This window comes from Amblyraja radiata, chromosome 7, assembly GCF_010909765.2.
Source record: "Amblyraja radiata isolate CabotCenter1 chromosome 7, sAmbRad1.1.pri, whole genome shotgun sequence".
Lineage (NCBI taxonomy): Eukaryota > Metazoa > Chordata > Chondrichthyes > Rajiformes > Rajidae > Amblyraja > Amblyraja radiata.
This window is the reverse complement of record NC_045962.1, coordinates 77,794,679-77,815,636: the sequence shown is the minus strand read 5'-3', so window position 1 is coordinate 77,815,636 and position 20,958 is coordinate 77,794,679. Positions and strand designations below refer to the sequence as shown.

General features: G+C 44.1%; 1 protein-coding gene across 1 annotated transcript in view; it reads right to left on the bottom strand.

Moving 5' to 3' along the window:
* Positions 1 to 20,958, bottom strand: part of LOC116975560 (contactin-associated protein-like 5) — a 705,003-nt gene that overhangs the window by 386,565 nt on the left and 297,480 nt on the right. Inside the window, exons 5-7 of the mRNA XM_033024847.1 lie at positions 16,688 to 16,891; positions 12,020 to 12,204; positions 10,173 to 10,316 (exon numbers count right to left, since the gene is read on the bottom strand). Of these exons, the coding sequence (XP_032880738.1) occupies positions 10,173 to 10,316; positions 12,020 to 12,204; positions 16,688 to 16,891 (533 nt within the window). The remainder of the gene's footprint in view (positions 1 to 10,172; positions 10,317 to 12,019; positions 12,205 to 16,687; positions 16,892 to 20,958) is intronic.

The following is a 20,958-nucleotide window of genomic DNA, read 5'->3' as shown; positions in this document are numbered from 1 at the left end:
CGCAGAGGGACTTACAGGACTGCTCCATGCTGTGCTTCTGTGAAACATGGCTGGGGGAAAGGACACCCGACGAGGCGATAACACCAGACGGCTACACGGCCTTCAGGGAGGACCGGAGCGCAGCGGACAGCGGCAAGACCCGCGGCGGAGGAACGGCCGTCCTCGTCAAACAAACCTGGTGTACCGACTGTAAGCTTATTTCTAAATCTTGCTCTGAGAATGTGGAGTATCTAACTGTGAAGCTACGGCCGTTTTATCTACCCAGAGAACTGCAATGTATTATTGTGAGTGTCGTGTATATTCCCCCTTCCGCCAAAGAAGAGGCTGCACTCAGGGAGCTACACGACATGATCAATGAGCATGAAAACAAATATCCTGATGCTGCTTTTATTATTCTGGGAGACTTTAATCATTGCAACCTCAAGAAAAACATACCAAAACTGTATCAGTTTGTGACTTTCCCAACTTCCGCTGCGCTGGTGCCAGCAGCCTCCACCTACAGCCCGGTATCTTTTTGTTTTTTTGTTTATTTAGTTATGTAAAAGTGTGTTTTTTTTGTGTTTTGATGTGGGGGAAGAGGGTACGGTGCGGGGGATACCGTCCTTCAGCCGCTTCCTGGTGAAGACGCGACTATTATTCGAGTCGCGTCCTCGCCCCCCCCCCCCCCCAGCTGCGGACTCGGGAGCTGCGGACTCGGGACTCGGGAGCTGCGGACTCGGGAGCTGCGGGAGGCGGCTGATCAGGAGGTCCGGGCCGCTGAGGAGGAGGATGTTCAACGTCGGGGTTCGGCGTCGGAGTTTCACCAGCCCGGCGTGAGGGCCTGAACATCGGGCCACCCGGGGCGGCGACTGCGGGTGCTAGGAAGGCCTCGACCACGAGTGAACATCTGGGAAGAACGGAGGGGAGGCTGGCTGGACTATGGTGCCTTCCTCACCTTGGTGTCACTGTGTTATGTTGTGTCGTGGACTTTCAGTGTTTGTAGCTTTTTTTTTTATTCTATTTTATTTTTAATATGTTTTATTATTTATTATTATTTATTTATTTTTATTTTTATGATACTGCCTGTAAGGGAAATTCATTTTGTTGTCTCTAACTGAGACAATGACAATAAATTTGAATACAATACAATACAATAGAGGAAATAAGATACTGGACCACTGCTACAGTAATATCAGAAATGCTTCTATAGCTGAACCAATACCCCACTTCGGCAAGTCTGACCACTTGGCAATTCGGCTCAAGCCCACCTACACCAAGAGGCTTAAGGCACAGCCAGTCACAGTCAGAACTGTTAACACCTGGACGGACAGTGCACAGGCTAGCCTGCAGGGATGTTTAGAGGCAACAGACTGGAACATCTTTAAGGTGGCCACAGATGACATTCATGAATACACAGAGGCTGTGAGTGACTACATCAGCTGGTGCACATCTATATGTGCCCCTCCCAGAACTGTGCGTGTGTTTCCAAACCAGAAACCTTGGTTCAATGGAAACATAAAACAGAAGATCAGGAAAAGGCAGGAAGCTTTTAAGTCAGGAGATCAAAGGGAGTACAAGAAAGCCTGGTACGAGCTACAGGTCCATCAGAGCTGCAAAGAGGGCTTATTCCCAAAAACTTGAAAGCTTTTACCTAAGTAACAACACACGCAGTATGTGGCAGGGAATCCAAGCAGTCACAAACTACAAGAAAACAGTACCAACCACAGACCCCCAGGATGTCACCCTCCCAGACAGCCTTAATGCCTTCTACACCAGGTTTGACAGACTGAACACAGACACCCCCTCAAAAGCCCCCTGCAACCCCACGGACACTGTCTTTCAGGTGACACCCATACAGGTCCTGAAAGCTCTGAGGCAGGTGAACCCCCACAAGGCTGTGGGACCAGATGGCGTCCCTCCTAAAGTTCTGAAGGCCTGTGCAGAACAACTCACTGGAGTGTATGTAGACATCTTCAATCTGTCTTTAAACCAAGCAGTGGTCCCCCGTATTTTTAAATTTTCCACCATTGTACCAGTTCCAAAAAAACAAACACATCCACCCTGAATGACTTCAGGCCAGTGGCACTCACGCCAGTTGCCATGAAGTGTCTAGAAAAACTGGTTCTCACACACATCAATCACATGGTCCCGGGCACGATCGACCCCCTCCAGCTCGCCTACCGCCCCAACCGCTCAGTGGACGACGCAGTGGCCATTGCTCTACACCACATCCTGCAACACCTGGACAGCAGAGGAACATACGTCAGAACGCTGTTCCTGGATTACAGCTCGGCTTTTAACACCATTCGCCCGGGCAGGCTGACTGAGAAGCTGACAGACCTCGGCGTCCCGACTCCCACCTGCAACTGGATCTTGGATTTCCTGACTGAAAGGCCACAGGTGGTGAGGATGGGGAGGAGGGTGTCTGCAGAGCTCACCGTCAGCACAGGATCACCACAAGGCTGCTGTCTCAGTCCCAAACTTTTCACCCTGTACACACACGACTGTGTCTCCACCCAGGAAAATACCATCATTATTAAGTATGCGGATGATACCACCATCCTGGGCCTCATCAGGGGGGGGGACGAGTCGGGCTACAGGAGTCTGGTGAACGACATTCTTGCCTATGGTGAGGTGAACGACCTAAGCCTCAACACAGACAAGACAAGAGAAATAATAATGGACTTCAGAAAAAATCCACCCCCCCTGCAGCCCCTTATCATCAAGGGGACTGTGGTGGAGAGGGCTGACAGTTACAGATACCTGGGATTACAAGTAACATCAGATCTGAACTGGACTTTGAACACTGCAGCCACAGTGAAAAAAGCCCAGCAGAGACTGTACTTCATCAAGCTGCTCAGAAAAGCTGGTCTGCACTGTTGCCCTCTCACCCAGGTCTACAAAGGACTGATAGAGAGCATCCTCACCACAGGCATCACGGTGTGGTATGGAAACACCACACAGACAGAGAGGAAGGCTCTGCAAAGAGTCATAAAGACTGCAGAGAGGATTATCAGAACGGAACTCCCCTCCATGGACACAATCTACACACAGCGCTGTCAAAAAAGGGCAGAGAGAATCATCAGAGACACACTACATCCAGCTCACTCCCTGCTCAAACACAAAAACTGCACATACAACCTCAGGCACAGACAAGCGGACAGCATCGCCACAAACAGAACATGCTTTTTTAAGAGCTTCTTCCCTGCCACAGTGAGACTCTTGGCCAAAACAAAATGAACTGATGTCCTGACCTACCTCATAGCATATCATATTATATCATATTATATTGTCTCCTGGGCCTGTGCAATTTACAATGCAATCAACACTTTTATATAGGGTTTGTGTAATTTACAATGTTCTCACTTTCCCCTTTATATAGGGTTTTAGGCACTTTCTTTTTTATTTTTAGAGAAGTATATGTTTTTATAGATTATGTGTCTTTTTGTGTGTCTTTTTAATTTGACTTGACTTGACTCTCTGAACAACCGCACAAGAGTTCCTATGTGTGTAAGCACAAATGGCAAATAAAGTTTTTGACCTTTGACCTTTGACCTTTTTTTACTCTCCCCTCTGCACCTCCACTGACTCCTCTGTCAAGCTTCTCAAGTTTGCGGACGACACAACCCTGATTGGGCTGATCCAGGATGGGGAAGAATCTGCCTACAGACAGGAAGTGGCAAAGCTGATGTCCTGGTGCCATCGCAACAACCTGGACATCAATGCTCTTAAGATAGTGGAATTGACAGTAGACTTTAGGAGAGCACCCCTCCTCTCACCCCACTCTCCATCAACAACGCCACAGTCACATCTGTGTAGTCTTTTAAGTTCCTGGGAAGCATCATCTCCAAATACCTTAAGTGGGGGGCTTCCATCGACTCCACAGTCATAAAAGCACAACAGAGGATGTACTTCCTGTGGCAGCTGAGGAAGCACAATCTGCCACAGGCAATGATGGTCCAATTCTATACGGCCATCGTAGACTCTGTCCTCACCTTCTCCATCATGGTCTGGTTTGGCTCAGCCACCAAGCACGACATCCGGAGGCTGCAGCAAATCGTCCAATCAGCTGAGAAGGTTATTGGCTGTAACCTTCCCTCCATTGACGAACTGTACACTGCAAGGGCCAGGAAGTGAGCGGGTAAGATAATCTCTGACCCCTCTCACCCTGGCCACAAACTCTTTGAATCACATTCCTCTGGAAGGCGACAACAGACTGTCAAAGCTGCCACAGCCAGACATAAAAACAGCTTTTTTCCACGAGTTGTAGCTCTACTCAATAACCAAAAATCTGTTGCCTCCTTTAGCTCTGGTATTTTATTTAATTCACATGTTTAATCAATAATGTTTTATTGTTAATGTTTAATGTTTTATGTGTCATTCCTAACTGTCACTGTGTGTCATGTTGTCACTTGTGGGTGGAGCACCAAGGCAAATTCCTTGTATGTGAATACTTGGCCAATAAACTTATTTATTCATTCATTATTCATTCATTCAGATATTATCCGTTCACATAAAATGCCTATCAAATGAATCCTGCAGATTAATATCCTGAGCACTCTAAAGCTATAGTCATGATATTTACATTCTTTTGTTCAACACAATTAACAAGGCATAATTCCTACTCCACTTCAGAAGATGCTTTATTAATCCTTTTGATTTGTAGTGGTGAAGCTCTTCCAGGGACAGTGGAATGGTAGAGAATAAGAAAGTGGATTTAGAAATGGACGATGCCTCAAGAACATGGAATAGCATTAGTTGATCCTTTAATGACTTTGTCAGCTAGTGAAGTCAATGAAATCTTCCCATTTCAGTCCAATTGGACAAAGATTAGACCTATAAGCACCTTCTCAACTCTACCCAAACGATATGACTTTGACAGTTTTGATAAGCAACCTTTCAGCAAGGTTATGCTTACCTTCGCCGATCGGGCCATTGAGTGTAAGAGTCAGGAAGTCTTGTTACAGAGGGTTTCGTCCCGAAACGTTGCCTATTTCCTTCGCTCCATAGATGCTGCTGCACCCGCTGAGTTTCTCCAGCATTTTTGTGTACCTGCAACTTTAGAAAACTTTGGCTAGGCTGCATTTGGACTACCCCATGCAGTTCTGATTACCACATTATTTCCAATCTATTCCTCTCATGATTTTATTTCACACTGTTGTGATAGAGATTGAATACATCAAACACAGAGGTATATTTGCCTGTAGATAGACACAAAATGCTTGAGTAACTCAGCAGGTCAGGCAGTATCTCTGGAGAACAGGAATAGGTGACGTTTCAGGTCAAGACCATCAAACTGAGAATCCGGGATAGGGAAACTAAAGGTATTAAGAGGTGCCGAATAAAACAGAGCTGGCTTCGACGACTCAGGAAAGGCGGAGCCCACGATGGTCCATTGTTGGCTGGGGATGAGGTGATAAGGAGGGATACAAATGATTAAATTAGCAAGAGGACTAGGGTGGGGAATGGATGTAGAGAGAGGGAATACAAGGATTACTTAAAGTAATAGAAATCAATATTCATGCCATTAGGTTGTAAAATGCTCAAGTGAAATATGAAGTGCTTTTGACATTAATGCAATTGTCAGACAATATGATCTAATTAACAGAACTCTTTTTTACTTAGTTTCTATGGTGCCATATTTTACCGGCAATTTAATGTCAGTGCTTCCTGAGCAACACTATAATTAATTTGAGTTTTCGGGAAACTGAGACGTATTTGTTTTTTACGAACAGATCTGAAACATCTGAACTGCACCACAGTTCAATAGACTGGAAATCAAAGCAAGAATGATTTTATTCATCAGACAGATGTCTCCATTTTATATTTCTTAAGTGCTCTAATGCTATTGTGACATTACTTTATTGTTAGATTATTAAAAAATAATTCATACCACTTGGTTTTAGTAGTGGCTAATTTAAAAAAATGGCTTTTCAATAGTACAGTGAATGCTCATAAGTTTGCTCTTGTAAGAGGAATTTGTTATACTTGAAGATATTATCAATTTATTTTAGCACTTGATAAGAACAGAGACCAACCATCATTGAGCATCATGAATTGGCATTCATAGAATACAGGGCAAGCCTTTCATTAATTAAATTAAATCGGTGAAATCTATTAAATAGATTAAATAGAATTGAATTAAATTAGGCAGATATCCTACAGGTCATAGAGTCATAGAGTGATACAGTGTGGAAACAGGCCCTTCGGCCCAACTTGCCCACATTGGCCAGCAATGTCCCAGCTGCACTAGTCCCACTTGTCTGCGCTTGGTCCATATCCTTCCAAACCTGTCCTATTCATGTACTTGTCTAACTGTTTCTTAAGTGATGGGATAGTCCTTGCCTCAACTACCTCCTCTGGCAACTTTTTCCATCCACCCACTACCCTCTGTGTGAAAAAGTTAAGGGCCTGTCCCACGGGCATGCGACTGCATGCGGCAAGCGCGACCAAACCGGAAGCAGGGCCGCGCGGGGGCCGCGCGGAGGTCGAATGATCCCGTACGAGTTGACGTGAAGTTTGAGCAAAGTTCGCGCTAGGCATAAGCCATCAAGACGCTGCGTACGTCGTCGAGACGGTTCGTAAGGCGTCAAGGACGGTGCATACCCCCGTTGAGGACGGTGCGTACCCCCGTCGAGGCGGTGCGTACGGCCTCAATGCGGCTGCGGGCCGGCAGGCCGTTGCCGAGCGGAATTTTTGAACAGTGTCATTTTTTCGGAGCCCCGTGCGATGTCGGGACCAGCTCCGCACAACTCCATACGGCTCCGGTGATCGAAGTGGAACCGGCCCCATGAGGCCGTACGGCTCAAGCGACCACATTAGGTCGTGTTTGCTTCATGCAGTTGCATACTCGTGGGACAGGCCCTTTACCCGTATGATTCCGACTAAATCTTTTCCCCTTCACTTTGCGCCTATGTCCTCTGGTCCTCGATTCCCATTCTCTGGGCAATATACTGTGCATCTACCTGATCTATTCCTCTCATGATTTTGTACACCTCTATAAGATCACTCCTGCTCTCTTTCTCCACAGTAAATACAGAGGAGAAATACTTATTAAGGACTTTGCCCAATACCTGTGGCTCCACACAGAGGTGACCGCTTTGATTCCTGAGAGGTCCCACTCTCTCTCTAGTTACCCTTTTCCTCCTTATCTATATAATTAAAAGTCTCATCTTGACCATTTCCTGTTTGCACTGTATATTGATTTTAGAAAAAACCTCTACCACTTACGGCTGTATTTTTGGCCATCTTACTCGGAGTTCCCCTCCGCTAGGCAGGACAAGAGGATTTTTCCCATCGATGAAAAATAAAAGAGTTATTAGTGTTTCAAAAATGTTGGGATTCTCTCTCCTGTCAATAACCGTGAGTGAACTGCCAGCACATCAGGCTTGAGTGACTGAGCTGCCAGCCAAAGAATCCATTCAGCCCACAATGTCCATACTAGCCCTCTGTAGTACACCCCCAACAAGGTGATCATCCCTGTCTTGTTCCTCAGGTCCACCCATATAGCCTTACTAGACGAACCGTCCGTAATGTCACCTCTGACCACTGCTGTGACATCTTCCTTAACCAACAATGCAACCCCCCTCTTTTTCCCTCACCCCTGTCTCTCCTGAAGCTCCTGTACACTGTACAATGTCAGAAATACTGCCAGTGCTGAACTATTATCTACCTCTTTGGTGACCCTCGAACTATTCTTAATCGGACTTTGCTGGCTTTACCTCACACTAAATGTTATTCCCTTATCCTGTATCTATAAACTGTAGATTGCTTGATTGTAATCATGTACTGTCTTTCTGTTGACAGGATAGCATGCAACAAAAGCTTTTCAATGTACCTTGGTACACATGACAATGACTAATCTATTTGCTGCCAGAAGTTTCATATACATAAGTTTTTCCAAACGTCTGTGGTTATTTCCTAACTTATTTCAGCTTCCCTCTACTGATAAAGTGCTTTGAGAGAAGATAGACACAAAATGCTGGAGTAACTCAGCGGGATAGACAGCATCTCTGGAGAGAAGGAATGGGCGACACTTCGGGTCGAGACCGAGTCTGAAGAAGGGTCTCCACCCGAAACATCACCCATTCTTTCTCGCCTGTCCCGCTGAGTTACTCCAATATTTTGTATCTATCTTCGATTTAAAACAGCATCTGCAGTTCTTTCCTACACAAGTACTTTGAGAGGTTGGATATGGCGCATATCAATTCCTACCTCAGCAAGAACCTGGACCCTCTACCACCACAATAGATTAATGGGGATGTGATCTCATTGGCTCTCCACTCTGCACTGGACCACTTGGACAATAAAAACACATACTTGGGCTGTGGTTCATAGTCTACAGCTCTGCATTCAACACCAGCCTCCACTCCAAACGTGTTACCAAGCTCAGGGAACTGGGTCTCTGTGCATCCCTTTGCAACTGGATCCGTGACTTCCTCATCAACAGAACATGATCTGTACAAATTGGCAATACCACTTCCTCCTAAATAACCATCAGCACCTCAAGGCTGTGTGCTCAGTCCCCTACTCTTCCTGCATTTCCAATTTATGCCATTATCACCTTTGGGATCAATCTTGCTCCGTCTCATCTTATTGGGCCGCCTCAGCAGCATAATCTTAAAACATGATATCGTAGACCTTGTGAGTGACTTAATTTTACAGTGGAATCAGAAATGGAATGGTTAATGAGTTGCCACAAATGAGTCTTTTCTGGAACCATTCAACTCTAGCCCTATGTTGCCATTTCATTCCCGCTGCCTTCCATTATTTCTTTAACTTTTTTGTTATTAAGTTACATAGAACAATGAACATAGAACAGTACAGCACAGGAAAAAGCTCTTCGACTCTCACTATCCACGCCAGAAATTATGCAAAATTGAACTAATCTCCTCTGCTTGCACATCATCCATTTCCCTCCAATCCCTGTCTCCCTCCATTCCTGTAATATCTCCTTGGTTTTTTTTTTGCATTGAAAGTTGTAATGTTTCTCCAGATGATCTGCAGATTTGCTTTCCTTGATTTAATCTTCAATAAGTTGTAGTTAACACAATATTTAGCGTGGGTTTTTGTCTGAGATCTCTGGTTTCCTTCCACGCTCCAAAGAACGTGTTACTGTATGGGGATTGCTGGTCGCCGCAGACACAGTGGACCTAAGCTCATGTTTCCACGCTGTATCTCTGAACTAAACTAAAGTAAAGTTGGTATTTGGAAAAACCCCCATAAAATACTAGACTAAATGGGACCCGTTGGGTCCCAGCAAAGGCAACACAGCTTTACCATTTCTAAACCAAAGGCAACACAGCTTTAGCATTTCCAAACTATATTTTCAAACCACATTAAGGGCACTGACAGGTCAGTAAAACCACTCACAGTTTAGTAGACATGTGTTCAGTGTTATTCACTGCTCAGACTGAGAGACGTGACCCTCTCGCTCCCCCATCTTGCAGAGACTGACTGAGGCACTCAACACCTCCGGGTTTTGTATTCCCTCGGGAAGCAGCGTGGCCTTCAGGAGAGAGAATCTCAACATTTTTTAAACACTAATAACTCTTTTATTTTTTCATTGATGGGAAAAATCCTCTTGTCCTGCGCAGCTGAGAGGGACTCTGAGTAAGATGTTCAAAAATCACAGTCGTAAGTGGCAGCATTTTTTCTAAAATCAATATATATACAGAACAACAGGAAGTGGTCAAGATCAGACTTTTAATAATATTGATTAGGGCGGTCACGGTGGTGCAGCGGTAAAGCTGCTACCTTACAGCAAATGCAGCGCTGGAGACCCGGGTTCGATCCCAACTACGGGTGCTGTCTGTACGAAGTTTGTACATTCACCCCATGACATGCGTGGATTTTGTCCGAGATCTTCGGATTCCTCCCACACTCCAAAGATGAACCGGTTTGTAGGTTAATTGGCTTGGTAAATGTAAAAATTGTCCCTAGTGGGTGTAGGATAGTGTTAATATGCGGGGATTGCTGGTCCGGGCGGAACCGGTGGGCCCTGTATGTCTAATCTAAACTAATTGATGTTAGATTCCATGATAATACATTCCAACAAATTTCTGCCTGCATTGAGTTTCAAGTCTTTCAGAATATTTGTTTTTTTTTCTATTTCTGAAACTATAGACTCCATTATAGGTTTTCTTAATCACATAGACATATTATTGGTAACCTCAATCTTTTGAAAAACTTACCATAATGTGTATCTGCGGTTTGCGTCTCTTGGCCAGATCGATGATATTTACTCCATTGTAATAAAGGTTTTCAATGCAGCCATGGAAGTTTTTCATCTGATAAGTCACTGATTTTCCTGGAACTGGAATCCCTCCAAAACTGAGCTTTGATAGAAAAGGAGAAATGAATGGAGAATGATTATAATGGTATTTCTTCATCAACTAAAATGCCAAAGAACACCCATAATAATGTGAATTAGTTTGAGCAACTTCTTTGTGATCGCAAATGCATCATTTTTTCAATTGTATCGAGGTAGCTGAGACACATTTCCGTCTGACTGCTAAAAAGTGTCAGGGGTTATGGGGAGAAGGCAGGAGAATGGGGTTAGGAGGGAAAGATAGATCAGCCAGGACTGAAGGGTGGAATACACTTGATGGGCCGAATGGCCTAATTCTGCTTCTATCACATGAATTTATGAAAAGCAATTTAATTCAGTACTTATTTCTATCATATTATCATAAGGTCAAGAGTATTTGTGTTCATCTGATAACGCAGTTGGAAGTGATACCCAACTATGTTATTTAGCCCACGGAATGAAGTTCTCACAGGATGTTTAATCCCACCCAAATCCAGAGGAGGTTTACAAGAATGATTCCAGGAATGAGTGGGTTAGCATATGATGTGCATTTGACAGCATTGGGCCTCTACTCGCTGGAGTTTAGAAGGTTGAAGGGGGACCTCATTGAAACTTACAGAATAGTGAAATGCATGGATAGAGTGGATGTGGAAAGGTGGGAGAGTCTAGGAGCAGAGGTCATAGCCTCAGAATTAAAAGCCGCCATTTTAGAAAGGAGGTGAGGAGGAACTTCTTTAGTCAGAAGGTAGTTAATCTGTGGAATGCAGAGGGCTGTGGAGTTGATTCAATGGGCCAAATGGCCTAATAGTACTATAACTTGTGAACATGAACAGTAAAATAATGTAAATTATAAACTGTGCATTTTAGTCCGCCTATTGGTTTTAAAGCTGCAGTTGGTCCAATAACCACTTCTTCACTATAACCATCATTGCTGCATGGTATATTGTTTGTATATCTTCCAGGAATGGAATTCAGGTTATGTCCGATGATCTCCACAACCAATGTCATGTGGTACTCTGTCTTTAGTCAAAGAATTACTACCTAAGAATGTGCCCAGAAGGCATTTTTGGCATGATATCTTAGGTAATATCTTAAAAGAATCTTTCCAAGTCCTGGCTCATGGCTGAATTCACTGTGTATTCTTCTTTTACCCAGTCCTTTATCATTCAGTCACAGGAGAAAATGTCAAGGCCTGAAAGGTCCCCACCTGAGGCTTAGGCTCTGCAAAACAGTCAACGTAGAAACATAGAAAATAGGGGCAGGTGCAAGCAATTCGGCCCTTCAAGCCAGCACCGCCATTCAATATAATATTGGCTGATCATTCTAAATCGGTACCCCGTTCCTGCTGTCTCCCCATATCCCTTGATTTTGTTAGCTCTAAGAGCAATATCAAACTCTCTCTTGAAAACATCCAGAGAATTCCACAGATTCACATCTTTCTGGGTGAAAATATGTTTTGTAGACTTGCTGGGCTGAATGGCCTCATTCATCTCTGAGAATTTAAGCACTTATGAAGTTCGCATGACTGACCTTGCTTTTATGCCATCAAAAATTCTTGATTGACTGCTGTCCTCGTCTGACGAGTATTGTTTGCTTATTGCAAATAAAGTAATTACACTTTGATAGTCATTTGTGCCTCGTGTGAATTGTTCCGACAGTTCTGCTTTTGTTTTTTTTTCAGATTTTCAGCCTGTGCAGTTTTGCATTTGCATTCTTCCTCACAAGTCTCACCTCATAATCGATGTCCAGGTAGTCGAACTCTCCCTTGGTTCGGAAGTGCTGCGTGTGCTTATCCACGGTGAAGTTCACCTGCTTGTTGTACCGTTCGATGGTGATGGAGTGCCAGTGCTGGTCGTCCAACAAGCTCCCCAGGGTGACCGATGTATGGCCATTGACAGAGTGTAACTTGGTCTCTCCTGAAACACACAAGGTTCACTTTAAAGCTGCACTGTCTCGATGAAACACTCAAACAACCATTACATCGAGTCATAGAGTGGTACAGTGTGGAAACAGGCCCATCGTCCCAACTTGCCCACACTGGCCAACACGTCCAAATTATACTAGTCCCATCTGCCCCGCGTTTGGCCCATATCCCTCCAAACCTGTCCTATCCATATACCTGTCTAACTGCTTCTAAAATGTTGGGATAGTCCCTGCCTCAACTACCTCCTCTGGCTGCTTGTTCCATACACCCACCACCCTTTGTGTGAAAAAGTTACTCCTCAGATTCCTATTCAATCTTATCCCCTTCACATTAAACCAAAAGAATGGATCGACTGGGCTTAAATTCATTGGAATTTAGAAAGGATGAAAGGGCATCTTATAGAAACATATAAAATTCTTAAAGGATTAGACAGGCTAGATGCAGGAAAAAATGTCCCGTTGTTTTGGGAGTCCAGAACCAGGGGTCACAGTTTAAGAATAAGGGGTAGGGAATTTAGGACTGAGATGGGGAAAACCTTTTTCAGCCAGTGAGTTGTGAATCTGTGGAATTCTCTGCCACAGAAGGCAGTGGAGGCCAATTCACTGGATGTTTTCCAGAGAGAGTTAGATATAGCTCTTAGGTCTAATGGAATCAAGGGATATGGGGAGAAAGCAGGAACAGGGTACTGATTCTGGATGATCAGAATGTGGATGATCACATTGAATGGCGGTGCTGGCTCGAAGGGCCGGATGGCCTACTCCTGCACCTATTTTCTATGTTTCTATGTCCTCTGGTCCCTGATTAACCTACTCTGGGCAAGTGAGTCTGTCCATCTGTTCCTTTGAAAGGAATTTTTCATGAAAGTCATGGCCTAAGTAATAGATAACCAGCTGAGCAATGCAATCCAAAAAAAATTGGAAAACTGCAATTGTGAAATCAATTGAGAAAACTAAAATGAAAAAAAAATTCAGATGGTGGGTTATCCCCACGAAACATTGAATTTGACAGCAGTAACTGAGCAAAATCAACAAGTCTTGTAACACATGAGATGCCAACTGGATCATTCTGTCTCTGTAGACCTTTGAAGAGCATTTTATTTAGTTTGATTGATCTGCGCTTTCCCCATAGACTTACTACTGATGACTTTTCATGTTTATATTCAATTCCCTTTTGTATTTATTATTGATTAGGCTTGTATCGCCCTTTGAGGCATAGCATTCCAGATCATGGTGACCCACTACATTAAAAAAGCACCTCTACCTTTTCTCTCTGCTGTATGTCATTTTGCTGTTTATCTCAAGTCAGTCATCTGGCAATGGAAAGCATTCCCAGTACAAAATGTCTCTTTATTTGCATGATCAAAAACTCTCAGAAATCTTTGAACCCTCCCAGGATCCCATAAATATAGTAACATGCTGCAATTCTTAAAAGAGATCTAATATTACATGAGCCACATGCGTTACAGTAATTTCCCACAACATGGTGCTCATGCCTGCTTTCTCTGGTGCAAAAGGTACAAGTTTGAGCATTTTTGTTCATGGATAGTGTGGTCTTCCCCAATAAAATTCCACACTTGTTCCTTTAGATCTTTGAAAACACTATCATAAACTCATAGAGGCATAAAGTCATCCAGCATGGAAACAGGACCTTCAGCCCAACTTGCTCACACCTGCCAATATGTCCCAGCTACTGCAGTCCCACATGCCTGCGTTTGGCCCATATCCTTCTACTCCTGTCCTATCCAAGTACCTTGTACTTGTTTCTTAAACATTGCAATAGTCCCTGCCTCAACTTCCACCTCTGGCAGCTTCTTCTTTCACACAGAGAGTGGTGAATCTCTGGAATTCTCTGCCACAGAAGGTAGTTGAGGCCAGTTCATTGGCTATATTTAAGTTAGATGTGGCCCTTGTGGCTAAAGGTATCAGTGGGTATGGAGAGAAGGCAGGTGCAGGATACTGAGTTGGATGATCAGCCATGATCATATTGAATGGCAGTGCAGGCTCGAAGGGCTGAATGGCCTACTCCTGCATCTATTTTCTATGTTTCTATGTTTCTATGTTTCCATACACCCACCACCCTTTGTGTGAAAAAGTCACCCCACAGATTCCTATTAAATCTTTTCCCCTTCACCTTAAGATTAAGTCCTCTGTTCCTCGATTCCCCTACTCTGCGCAAGAGACTCTATGCTTCTACCCGATCTATTCCTCTCATGATTTTATACACCTCTATATCCTCTATATCCTTCTGTGCTCCAAGCAATAGAGTCCCAGCCTGTTCAACATCTCCCTATAGCTCACACCCTCGAGTCCTAGCCATCACCTATCTAAGATTGTTGAATATTTTGTCACTTGACATGCCTACTCTTCCTTCAATTCACTTTCCCAAATTGTTATTCTCTCCAGATAAAGTGTCAATTACTACAGTCTTTACCATTTCAAGGATGCGTTGCATTTACTCGCCTAGGATACTCCAACTGCAACCTTCCAACCCACAACTCCACCACCTAGAAGGAGCTTCCGGAGCACAAGGATTTTTTTCCAAATCACACACCATCCTTACTTCAAAATAATTTTCTGTTCCCTCATCAGAATTGTATTTAAATCCCTAAATCCTCCCTAGCAGCTCTGTCCGAATACCTTCAATAGAACTGCATTGCCTTAAAAAGCACTTCTCAAAGCAACTTCAATGAATGAATGTCTTGTCATTGAAATTATAATGCCCACATCCCTTAAATGAATCAAAAGTAAAATAAACTATGAGGTCAAATGTCTCTGATTATGCTTTACTAATGGCACTAAATTTACTGAAGACATTATTAAGTACAATCCTCTTAAAGTATATCATTGGTGCATTCTATCATAATCAGGATTATTTGGTATTGTTAATCATCCTCTCGTCATTCATGTCAACTCACTGATGTGACCTATTTTTATCGGGGACCTGGGGTGGAGGGTACTGCACGGAGGAGTCCCCTGCAACCTGTTTCTCTCGTGGTTCACAGACGCGCCAGTCTCCTGCCACCATTGCGGGCTGGAAGAGTCTGTGTGCCTCGTGTATATGGAGTGTGTGAGGCTGCAGCCCCTGTTTCACTATCTAAAAGGGCTGCTCCTTGCCTTCTGGCTGCATTTCTCACCCACCATCCTCATCTCTGGACACCCTGTGCGTAGGGGAGAGGGTAGGGCCGAAGATGTACTGGTTGGGTTGCTCCTGGGCCTGGCCAAGCTGGCCATCCGCGAGTCATGGCGCCAGGCGGAAGAGGAGTTTCCCCGCGTCAGCTGCCCGCCCCTTTTCTGGGGTTTACGTCCGCGCCTGGGTGGCGTTAGATGGACTACGCGCTGTCCATGGGCACCATGGGGGATTTCCGGGACTGCTGGGCACCGCGGGGGGTTGAATGCATCATGGACAAAGATTGTAACATAGTTGTATAGTAGTTTATTTGGTATATTTATTTGTCTTGTATTATGGTGGTGAGTTCTGGTTTGTTTTATTGTATTGTTAATTGTTGAATTAATTGTTGAATTAACATTTTTTGATTAAAAAAAAGATGTGACCTATTTTTGGTTCTGCTTTAATCCACCTGATCTGGAGCATTTTATTAGTGGTTGTCTTGCCCACCCACCATTCTTCAAGGATCTCTCCAAGGTCTTCCCTCACCCTCCTCTGCTGCTTTACGACCAAAGCAAAGTCTTGTCAGTCGGCGAGGCCGGAAAACCACACAAAGGCTCGTTGGTCGCTGTTAGCAGGAACCCGCCCGAAGGCTTGTTGGACGACATAACCGGTGTTAACCGTGGACGTCAGACACGAGGGGCAAGGTGCGAGGAATCGGGGTAATACGGTGGGTGCTGGAGGTACATCGAAGGCACCCCCGGGACACAAAGATGGCCGGGCGATGGAAAGGAGAGGGAGGTTGGTTTAGAGTTTAGAGGTAACAGCGCGGAAACAGGCCCTTCGGCCCACGGGGTCCACGCCGACCAACGATCCTCGCACATTAACACTATCCTACACCCACTAGGGAAATTGTTTTACATTTACCAAGCCAATTAACCTTCAAACCTGTGCGTCTTTGGAGTGTGGGAGGAAACTGAAGATCTCAGAGAAAACTCACGCAGGTCATGGGGAGAACGTACCAACTCTGTACAGACAGCACCCATAGTCGGGATCGAACCTGGGTCTCCGGCGCTGCATTCGCTGTAAGGCAGCAACTCTACTGCTCTGCCACCATGACCACCCTGGTTCGCGCAAACTGTTCCAGTACTCTGAACATGCGGGTAGATCGGACTTTGGACTTTGAATAATGACGCCCAAAATGGTGGCGCCAGCATGTGTAAATATATGCAAAAATAATTCTACCGTGCAGTTGCATGTGTGACAAATAACGCTCCATTGAGCCATTGAACGTTTGGCAAAAGTGGCCCGGAACGTCACAGTGGTTTACAGGGAATTGTTGAAGTCGAGTCAGGCTTTTCAGTACTTGCCTAGGTTGATGTGCAGCAAGAGCTTGCCTTTCTTCAGCTCCAGTGTGATGTAGTCTCCACGCAGCCCCTCTCCGTGCAGCATCACGCCATCACCCTGCATCGTCTTGAACTTCAAAGAGACAATGTCTTTGATCGTGCTCATGCTCTTTTGATTGAATCTGTAAAGCAGGGTGCTTCTGCCATCAAAGTCAGCCACGTCAGATTCTACAGATGGGGGGGAATAAAATAAAAACCTGTGAAGTTCGGGTGTTTTATGTGCCTCATGACAACGGTGGACCATCGGGGTTGAACTTTCAATGTACCTGGTCACTGTGATCTTCAGCTGAAGATCTGTGGAGACTCAAGAGTAATCCATCAGAAATGCTAAACATCTTGCACTTTAACCTTAAACATAGAAAATAGGTGCAGGAGTAGGCCATTCTGCCCTTTATGCCAGCACCGCCATTCAATATGATCATGGCTGATCATCCAAAATCAGTACCCCTGTTCCCATATTCCTTGATTCCGTTAGCCCCAAGTGCTAAATCTCACTCTCTCTTGTGATAGGAGAATCTTCAACTGAATCTATCTCACTCACCACAAAGTGCAAACTTAATTCCACTCTCTTCATGTTATTGAAGTAGGGTCTGATCTGCAGATTTAGGACAACAGGCAGGTCAAGGCGAGATCACCCCAGTTCTCTACTTGGCATCCCAGGAGGTCATTGAGTTCATTGACGTGATGAAGGGGAGAACATTTAGTGCAAGATGAAGCCCAGTAAAGTCTGAGGGTTTCCAATGAGTTAGATGTTGGAGAACGGTCACAAAATACGAGGTTGGCCATTCAGGATTGAGATGAAAAGAAATACAACATCTCTGACAAAGCGTCACAAAGAAGTTACGACACAATATGAAACATTTCAGACAAAGGGTCACAGACCTGAAACGGTGTGTTTTTCTTTTTCCACGGATGCTGCCTGCCTTACTGAGTTTTTCTGCCACTTTCATTTTTTGTTTCATGTTATTTTGATTTTCATTAATACCACATTACACTGGTTCCGAAAAAAATCATAACAGATTTGTCAAAGTTGATTTCCTTTTCTTAAATGAATGATAGCTTCTTAAATTTATATTAACGGTATATAACCAATCATACTTTCTAATTGCCATGTTATTACTTAATTGTAGTTTTGAGCATTTTCTTTTGCTACTGGTGCCAGGCTAATTGTTCCACGGTTCACAGTTTTCTCTGTCCCTGCATTCCTAAGTGATGGAATTACATTTGTCACGTTCCAGTTACTGCAAATTGATCAGCTTCAAGTCCCATTAGTTCCTCCAAAGTTATTGTTTAATTATTAACAAAATAACTTTTGTTCAGTTATTCATTCCATTCTGAACTGTTGAACTCCAGTAAAAAAAAACAAAAGGCCGACATAACTCAGCAGGTCAGGCAGCATCTGTTTAGTTTAGTTTAGTTTAGTTTATTGCCATGTGTACCGAGGTACAGTGAAATGCCTTTTGTTGCGTGCTAACCAGTCAGCAGAAAGACAATACATGATTACAATCGAGCCATTCACAGTGTACTGATACATGACAAGGGAATAACGTTTCGTGCAAGATAAAGCCAGTAAAGTCCTGAGGAGGGAATCTGAGGAGGGAATAGACACAAAATGCTGGAGTAACTCAGCATCTGAGACATGCAGCATCTCTGGATAGAAGGACGGGTGACGTTTCTGGCCAAGACCCTTCTTCAGACTGAGCGTCAGGGGATAGATAAGGAAGTGTAAGAGATCAAAAGAGATGCTCAAGGAAAATGTAGAATAGACCAAGTGTTTAAGAAGGAACTGCAGATGCTGGAAAATCGAAGGTAGACAAAAGTGCTGGAGAAACTCAGCGGGTGCAGCAGCATCTATGGAGGTCCGCATTAACCAACCTGACCTCCCGGTGACTCAGCACTTCAACTCCCCCTCCCATTCCATATCCGACCTCTCTGTCCTGGGCCTCCTCCATGGCCAGAGTGAGCAACACCGGAAATTGGAGGAACAGCACCTCATATTCCACTTGGGTAGTCTGCATCCTAGTGGCATAAACATTGAATTCTCCCAATTCCGTTAGCCTTTGCCGTCTCCTCCCCTTCTTAACTCTCCCTTGGCCCTCGGGCTCCTCCTCCTCCTTTTTCCTTTCTTCTCCCCGTCCCCCCCCCCCCCCCCCCCCCCCACCCCCCATCTGTCTGAAGAAGGGTTTCGGCCCGAAACGTTGCCTATTTCCTTCGCTCCATAGATGCTGCTGCACCCGCTGAGTTTCTCCAGCACTTTTGTCTATCATGTAGAATAGACCATTGTTTGCTAGGAGAAGTTGACAACGAAGCAAACAGAGATACAATGTAATTTGAGGCACACTCAAGTCCAAAGAAGGTTCCCAACCCAAAACTTCATCTGTTCATTCCCTCCACAGATGCTGCCTGATCCATTAATTCCACCTTACGTTATTTTATTACCCACTGCTGAACCATTTCTCCTGTTAAGTGTTTTTATGCCTTGAAAGACTAGACCCTAGTTGTGAACTATGTACTGATTCACAAGTTGCTTTTCTACTTCCATACCTTTTTATATAATAATTTCCCAATCTACTACTGCCAAGCTGCAGCACATGTCTTCTTGATTTAGCTTTATTTAAATTTAAAAGACTATTTTGGGTTTGAACCTAGTACTTTGCCATCTTGATTTAAAGTTCAACGCAAGTGGAGTAAACTCATAAAGTGCAAGGTGGTGAGCCTTTGGTGAAAAGCTAAACCATTTGCCTATTGATTTTGGGAATTAAAGATCACACAACTGATCTAGAAAGCTCTCCTGATATATTGAACAGTATTGTTGAATGATAACATGGTTGACAATAACAATAAAGAATTATCCTTGGAAATAATGTGCAACATAGAAGGATAACATGTAATAATTAAGTAATAACATGGCAATTACCCTTCTCTGCCACAGAAGGTAGTTGAGGCCACTTCATTGGCTACATTTAAGAGGGAGTTAGATGTGGCCCTTGTGGCTAAAGGGATCAGGGGGTATGGAGAGAAGGCAGGTATGGGATACTGAGTTGGATGATCAGCCATGATCATATTGAATGGCGGTGCAGGCTCGAAGGGCCGAATGGCCTACTCCTGCACCAATTTTCTATGTTTCTATGTTTCTATGATAAAATTATGGAATGAGCTCACATTTAGTTAGTTTAGTTTATTGTCATGTGTATCGAAGTACAGTAAAAAGCTTTTGTTGCATGCTAATCAGTCAGTGGAAAGACAATACATGATTGCAATCAAGCCATCCACAGATAAAGGGAATAACGTGAGTAACATTTAGCACAAGATAAAGTCAGCCATTTGATGCTCATCATGAGAGGGTGGCACGGTGGTTCAGCAGTAGAGTAACCACCTCACAGCGCCAATGGCCCGGGTTCGATCGTGACTACGGCTGCTTGTCTGTACAGAGTTTGTACGTTCTCCCCGTGACCTGCATGGGTTTCCTCCAAGACCTCATGTTTCCTCCTACACTCCAGAGAAGTACAGGTTTGTAGGTTAATTGGCTTGGTATAAATGCCAAATTGTCCCGAGTGTGTTCATGTGCTGGGATCGCTGGTTGGTGCAGACTCGGTGGCCTGTTTCCGCACTGTATCTCTAAACTAAACTAAAACACAGAAATAGAGTGATAGGAGAAAAGAAACACAGGTAAGATTAGGATCAAGAATCATGTTAAGAACATTTGCAATAGTGGTTAAAAATGAGTTTGCAGTTTACAATCACACAAGGGGTGAGTTCGACCTTCCGTGTGGGATTCATAATAAGGGGAATTCCTAAAGAGGGTAGGACAATGCTCAGGGAAGAAGAACAACACTTGCATTGTGAGGTTCAAGTCAAGTCAAGTGAGTTTATTGTCATGTGTCCCTGTATAGGACAATGAAATTCTTGCTTTGCTTAAGCACACAGAAAATAGTAGGCATTTACTACAAAACAGATAAATGTGTCCATATACCATGATATAAATATATACACACATGAATAAATAAACTGGTAGTGCAAATAACAGAAAGTGGTTGCTAATAATCAGAGTTTTGTCCGAGCCAGGTTTAATAGCCTGATGGCTTAGGGGAAGTAGGTATTCCTGAACCTGGTTGTTGCAGTCTTCAGGCTCCTGTACCTTCTACCTGAAGGTAGCAGGGAGATGAGTGTGTGGCCAGGATGGTGTGGGTCTTTGATGATACTGCCAGCCTTTTTGAGGCAGTGACTGCGATAAA